This window comes from Solanum lycopersicum, chromosome 5, assembly GCF_036512215.1.
Source record: "Solanum lycopersicum chromosome 5, SLM_r2.1".
In the NCBI taxonomy this organism is placed as follows: domain Eukaryota; kingdom Viridiplantae; phylum Streptophyta; class Magnoliopsida; order Solanales; family Solanaceae; genus Solanum; species Solanum lycopersicum.
Genome location: NC_090804.1, coordinates 27,738,113 through 27,745,815, shown reverse-complemented (window position 1 = coordinate 27,745,815; position 7,703 = coordinate 27,738,113). Strand labels below are relative to the sequence as shown.

General features: G+C 36.7%; 1 protein-coding gene across 1 annotated transcript; it reads right to left on the bottom strand.

Annotated features, from left to right (window-relative positions):
- Positions 1-5,559: 5,559 nt before the first annotated feature.
- LOC101256381 (uncharacterized) lies at positions 5,560-6,775 on the bottom strand. Its single transcript, XM_004239513.2, has 2 exons — positions 6,452-6,775; positions 5,560-6,120 (listed from the first exon to the last, which is right to left on the bottom strand). Exons 1-2 carry the CDS (start codon positions 6,773-6,775, stop codon positions 5,560-5,562), a joined length of 885 nt encoding a protein of 294 aa, XP_004239561.2.
- Positions 6,776-7,703: the final 928 nt, after the last annotated feature.

Genomic DNA, 7,703 nt, shown 5'->3' with positions numbered 1-7,703 from the left:
CAACATGGGATTATTCAATTGGGTATGTTGAATTGCTAAGTAATTGTTTCTTGTAATAATAATAAAATAATGTAGAGATAGGAATTTATTATTATCTGTTTGATTTGAGGATAATGGGATTATCCTGGGTACACAATTGTGAACGAATACATGTTTATCGTTTTCTCTCTTTACGCTATTGTTGATGTTATTAAAATGTTGGAGACAAATCCATGGTGGATGATCGAGTAATTATTCTTAGGATTATACGATAATGGTTTGGAAGAGAAATGATGGGTGGTATTGAATTCATTACAAAGAATTTCACTGGTGTATAATATTCTATAGTTGCGTGTCTTGACACATTATCTCTCTTGGTTGAACTTCTATTATACAATACCATATCACGATTAAAGTTTTATATATATTGAGATAAGTAATTAAATATTAAGGGCATTGTATTGTATAAGTATCATTAGATTTATGGAATTGGAGAATTAAAACATAACCATAGATTTGAAATTTGGAAATAGGAGGGTGACATTATAATTGACATCAGAAATTTGGAACTTGATTTTAGGTTCATGTAAGTTTTTTGGTCTAGTCTAGATCTATAGTAATATGGTTGTTGATAGTTTTAAAATTTTATTGTGATTAATTATTTGAATAGATGGCATTAATTGGAAGCCTAACGAAAGGAAAAGACTCAGGTTCCGGAGTGACTGTACGACTATTTGAGGAAAGTGGATTTCTAAACTCTTTCTAAGTGTATCGAATGCATGCATTTCTTTGTGGTATATGTTTAAGAGTAGTGGGATTTGGAAGGGTTGACTTGTCTACCTTGATAAATTTTAATCATAAAAAGGGGTAATATTAAACAATGTGATTATTTATTTGTATGTGATGTATTGAGAATGGTACGAATACCAGTGTCATAATGAGAACGTTTATTACTATAGTATGCAGATTGTAATCCGAGAATGCCAAAACATATGGGCATTAACTAATATATTATTGATTTGATTTATTATGTGAGATTGTGTTCTTACTAAACTCGCATAATTGTGATATGAGGTGATCATATGTCATAGCGACATTTGATTTGTTGAGATGTTGTGTCATCTCCTTTTTTTGATATCATAGTGTGCACTTGCATTGACATGAGACTGGGTATTAGTAGAGGTCTAACAGGTTGAGATCGTCCGCGTTGAGATCGAGTTATAATTAGTTAGTCACGTGGAGATCGTCTTGTCATGATCGGAATCTACACCCCGGACGAGACCGGCGTCATTAACCTCTCAGAGGTCGCAGACAAGCCTACATACGTCATGTTTACTTCATCTAGATTATTTTTTGAAGAACTTTTGAACTTTTTGTTATTTAACATTTGTATAAGAAATTATACTAAAACTCATAAATGTTCAAAATCAACCATCTAAAATTAAGATCATCAAATGAAAGAAATAGTTCATAGTTTCATTAAATATGTACTTGCCAAAATGGAACCAATACAAAATCTGAAATGAAGTGGGAAATGAAACACTAGTGGAACATGCTCCACTAGGTAAGGCCTACATCTAAGCTAGATAATAATAGTATACAACCTCAAAAGCATGAGGGCCTACAAAGTCCAGATGCAAGCTCCACGTCCGGATAGTTGTAACGTTGTACGTACGATCTAACGTCCACCTGTGCATGCACCTAAAAATAGATAATTGTATGGAATTAGTACACACTTGTACTAAGTATGGGTATATGCAAGCACACACCAAGGACATGCATGAGTAAGAATAGCTCTTTCATAACAACATGATTTATAAAAAGTCCAGTAAGTGGACTTGCCAAATTTGGATTAGGAAAGTCAATGGACCTACAAAATTTTGAATTAGGAAAGTAATGCAATGAGTGTAACATGCATAATCAGATTTATCATTTTGCAAACCACACATCACATATTTCACATATCATATCACGTAGTTCATATCATTCTTTCATATGCCATGAGACCTTGGAATCATGGACTTGACATTAGGACTTCCCAAAATGAGGGCTCAACATACGGGACCTCAACTAGGGAGACTTCATTAGGAAAAACAGAGTATGCTTCATTAATTTATACATACTTCATTTTTCATTCATTCATATACTAGTGTAATCACCAGTCATACCTAGGATGTAGCTTAAGATTCACATCGGGTTTGCTGTGCAATGTCCAAGAATAACCTAGCGTCATCACTTAAGTCCAGCTCACCTCTTGATTATCCTATCCTTACACCATTGGTATCATTCATTTCATTATGTGCATCATTTGAGGTTGGCCTCGTTAATTTTTTGGGAACTTTAACTTTAACCGAGATACATCATGTGAGCATCATGAAATCCAGTGTCTCCCCTACACCGAAAAGAGATCGAATCACCATCCAAAGTGACCCAAAACATGCAAGGGTTCATGGGAGTTGAACCCCGCTAGATCGCTATATTGGAACTATAGGTCCGAAGACTAGGATATATACAGAGACCAATTCCCGGCATGCAAGAAATTCTCATCTCATGAGAGTTTCGTGAATTTCTGCCCTTCCCGAAAGAAGGCATCACCGCTCATAGCTAACTTATCGATGCTCAGTATAAAGGTCCATTTCATTCAACTCATACATCATGGAAGTTGGCTTATAACATGAGGACATCATAGCTTATTAGATTATTTCTCATCTCTTCATTAGTATTATGTATGCATTAGCTTCAATACTTTCATAAGAGTGTTTATAGAGACATGTCTTTTCATTAACTTTATACTCTCATAGGTGAGTACGTTTTAGTAACATTTACTTAGGCTAATCTGAGGTAGCTCTCAATTATTACATTAGCCTCTTATCATGTTGTCACCACATTCATTAACTTTAGCACATTCGCTCTTCATAATTACTCACCCTTTTACATGAATGTTCATTTCATCATATGCCAATGCACATCGCCATTTAGTGTGTTTCACACTCTTACTTAACCCCTTCTAGGTTTTACATCATTTTATCACATACATCTTTGGTTCACTTACTGTTAAACTTATGCTAGACTTATGAGTCAACACATAGAAGCCATGAGGCTTCATTCATAGTTTGTCTAAGTGATTCATGTTAACCCAAGATTATGTGGTACAAGACTTATGCATCTTGTATATATGCCAAGATATTTATTTTGATATTTAGAGTCAACATTCATTAAATATTTGTGTATGCATGACTTATGTGTCAATACGGATTGGGCAAGGCAACCCGATTTCAAATCCCTTGAACAACACTTAATCTTATTTTAAACTTGACAATTGCATTTTTCAGATTTTGGGAGACCCTAGTTCGATTCCCATCAACCCCATAATATTTCTTTCTTGTTCTCCTCCCCTGTTTCGTTTTAAGTCAAGGAGGTTGTGGGAACATTCCCCCACAAGCTCATTATTTTTCTCTTAATTTATCTCTTAAAATTCTCACCTATCCAAGAGGTTGTGGGTTCAATCCCCACTATCCACATTTATTTTCTCCTTTATTTTTCTCCTAACTCTCTCATCCATTCAAGAGGTTATGGGTTCGAATCCCGACAGCCTTACCTTATTTTAATTTGCATTTTCTCCTGGACTTCTTATTCTGCAAAGAGCTGGTGGGTTCGAATCCCACACCTCTCATTATTTTTATTATTTAAAATTTTCTCTTTACTCTCTTGGTTGGCCGAGAGGTTGTGGGTTCGAATCCCACACCTGTCATTTTTTTTAAGCTTTCATGTAGTGAGGTCTTCGGTTTAGTCCACACTGACCTCATACGTTTTAAATTTATTTTAAAATTCTCAAACCTTAAGTGTTCTAGCCGAAACTCCATCACCAAGTGCTTGAAATTTGTCTAAATTTTCTAGCCTTGATTTAACAACATTCATACATTCGTTTTATGGTATTTTCACAATTTGTTTAACGTGTTTTTAAGTGTAGATTCATTGTTGTTTTAGCTTAAAGTTTTCCACTTAAGATTACCCACCTTACACTTCATTTATACATCATAAAGTACACATCTTATACACCTTAATTCAAATCATTAAACAAGGCATTTTAAGTCTTCAAAACGGAGAACAACAACAAACATTTCACACATTGGACCACATAATTTTCGATTGACATCATTTAACATGCTTGCTTTTTCCAAACATAAAATCACAAAAAAACATCATATATCACACTTAGCTACCAGCAACCATACTAAAAACATGATTTCTAACCTAATTTAGATTGAAATCAGAACGACACTAGGGACCAAGAAATCGACAATAAAGGGGACAGCCCTAGTTTCATACGTTTAATTTTGTAGAAAGAAATTTCTCTTGAAGGAAGGATTACAAGAGAGAAAACCCATACCTGTACTCGGTGTTTTTAAACACTCAAAGTTGCTTCCTTGAATAACCACTAACCCAACGTCCAACACAGAAACTCCCACCTTAACCGTCGAGAATTTCACGTTTAGCTTTACTTTGATGGATAGTTTTTGTCGTTTGTAATTGTTATTCGTTCTTCAAGTGTGAAGAAATATAGTTATTATTTTTTATTTTTGTTGTAGCTTTGTTAACAAAGAAAACGTGAAAACAGATGTGAGAGGTAGATGGATAAGCGTGAAAGAAAGAAGTGTGTGGTAGTGTCCCCTCAGAACTAGGACTTGTTGGCAAGACTTAGTCAAATTAATTACTAATTAATAATCAATAAATAAAAATCTGATTTTCATATTTTCTTAAATCAGTCATTAATTATTAATTTATTAAATTAATCTACTAAATAAAATAAAACAAATTAAATCATTGCTCCTACTTAGGTTTGAACACAGCTGGAGCAAGATTTTGCTTAATTGGCAATTTTGGCCCTCTCTACCCAAAATGCCCCTCCACTATATTTATTAAATAATTAATAACATATTTAAGGTAATTATGATACTACCCTTAGCCCATAAAAATACCATTTTACCCCTAGACCCTCCAGCCTTAAGATTCCCCTTTTAAGTTCGATAAAGACTCATCCGGGCAAAGCTTCATATTCGGGAGCCCTACATGGCTGGACCCAACCTTTCCTAGCTCAACTAACTCCCCTAGTTAGTTGGCTTGGCTGTTACAAGGGTTCAGAGGACTGGTTCTCTGCGCATCAATCCGTGTGAATCCAGTCTAATAGTAGGCATTCTAGATACATTAAGCATTACTTATCTTATACATTTTTAAGCTTGCTACATTATCCCCCCTTAGGAACATTCGTCCCCGAATGACACTACTCTTTACTAACAATAAGTAAGTCATCTATAGAATGTATGCTTACATAGGTAATTCAATACTCCCCATGAGTGAATATCTGATTCACATATTAATATGATGGTGCACATCCTTGAAACCTACTAGTAGCTTCACATTAATAGACTAAGGAACTCTTTCCTAAACTAGTCTCATCAAAGCATACAACATAAGTAAACATATAAGTCATACAAATCAGCAACCAACATGATGACTCAAACATATTAAACTCATACTAGTGCATAAACATCATACACAGTTAAATACCTGAAGGACTAATTAAGGATACTCACATGAGACTTCACCAGAGGTGCCTTCTCCTGCACCCCTATACTTGAGTGCAAAGAATTGTTGCCTCCTTGGAGCCTCTTCACTTGAACCATTAAGATGGGTTCTCTCCTTCCCTTGTTCTTGACTTTTCCGGTTCGGACAATCCTTCACCATGTGACCTAGTTTTCCACAATTGTAACAAGCGTTAGTGTCCATCATACACTCTCCTCCATTTAGTTTTCCACACTTCCAGCAAGGTGGTCTCTCTTGAGGTGTATCTACTTCATTGTTTCTTTTAACTCTGGACCCGGAATCCCTATCATAGCGACCCTTGGATGAATTTGACTCCCTTTGGTGGAAGGGTCCCTTCTTAAACTTGGTCTTATCCCTGATTTCAGTACTACTCTTCCTTGAAAATTTGTCCACAACTTGACTTGACCTGTTCCCTACCTTAGTGTGCTTTCTCTTCCTGCTTTCCTCCACTTGCTGGACATGGACCATAATCCTAGAAAGGCAAATACTGTCATGCAGCATAGCTGCCCTACACTCCTCCTTGAGATCCTCAGCTCCCTGTCAAGAATCTACTTATCTCTTCTCTGTTGTTAGACACAAGAGAAGTGGCATACCTGGATAAGTTCACAACTTCACGGAATACGCCCTGACTATCATCGATCCCTGTTTAAGATTGATAAACTCCTCAACCTTGGCCTCTCTGATCTCCCTGGGGGGAAATCTCTCCAGGAAGGCTGTGTAAAAAAGCTCTTACATGACCGGAACTCCACCCAAAGCTTGGCTATCCTGCCACATTTTCACCAAGTCATGCAACATCCTTGAGATGATAGGAAGCCATCTCAGCCTTCTTAGCATTTGTGGCCCCCATGGCCACCAAAATCTTATGTACCTCATCCATGAATTCTTGGGGATACTCTGAAGTCCTGTACTCTGTGAAAATAGGAGGATTCATCCTTGTTAAGTCTCGTAGCCTGTCAGCCATGTTACGTACCGGTGGGTTCTCCCTTTGAACATTCTGTCGGTTGACCTGGGCAATCATGGCCTGGGCCTGCATAGTGATGGCCTGTGCCATCTGGGCCAAAGATGCTCGCACCTCCGCATCAGTCAACCCAGCAGGGTTAACTGGAATAGCCAATCCTTCAGCTAGAGCCTGGAGTGGAACTTGATTGTCTCTAGCATCTGCTACTCCTCTCCTCAGACCAATAGCTCTCATATTGTTCATTCTCAATAGACAACAAGGATATGTGTTAGACACGCTCATAACACCAAGAAAATCATACATTAGGAAAGGCACGCTAAGATTAGAATAAGGGAACTTTTCCTACGCATCAGGAAGTCTCTAATTCAGGATAGTGGTGCACTTCACTACCATGACTCATAAACTACTCAATGTGGTTGATGTAAACTTACTATTCTCGAAATTTAACGTAGTGCTCTATAACAAACTTTGTCACGACCAGAATCTAGACCCCAGACGAGACCGGCGTCGTTGACCTCTTAGAGGTTGCAGACAAGCCTACATACGTCATCTTTACTTCTTCTAGGTTAATTTTTGCGGAAAATTTGAACTTTTTGTTTTTTAACATTTGTATAAGACAGTATACTTAAACTCATTAATGTTCCCAATCAACCATCTAACCTTAAAATCATCATATGAAAGAAATAGTTCATAGCTGCATTAAATGTGTACTTGCCAAAATGGCACCAATACAAAATCTAAAATGAAGTGGGAAATGAAACACTAGTGGAACATGCTCCATTAGCTAAGGCCTACATCTAAGCTAGATAATAATAGTATACAACATCAAAAGCATGAGGGCCTACCAAGTCCGGATGAAAGCTCCACGTCTGGATAGTTGTAACGTTGTACCATACGATATAACGTCCACCTGTACCTGCACCTAAAAATAGATAATTGTATGGAATTAGTACACACTTGTACTAAGTATGGGTATATGCAAGCACACACCAAGAACATGCATGAGTAAGAATATCTCTTTCCAAATAACATGATTTATTGAAAGTCAAGTTAGTGGACTTGCCAAATTTGGATAAGGAAAGTCAATGGACCTGCGAAATCTGGATTGTGAAAGTCATGCCATGAGTGTAACATTCATCATCAAATTTATCATTTTGCAAAC

Coding starts and splice junctions, on each gene's coding strand:
- LOC101256381 (XM_004239513.2), bottom strand. CDS start 6,775: ATGAGAGCTATTGGTCTGAGGAGAGGAGTAGCAGATGCTAGAGACAAT. Junction 6,121..6,451: donor CCCAAGAATTCATGGATGAG/GTACATAAGATT, acceptor GATTCTTGACAG/GGAGCTGAGGATCTCAAGGA.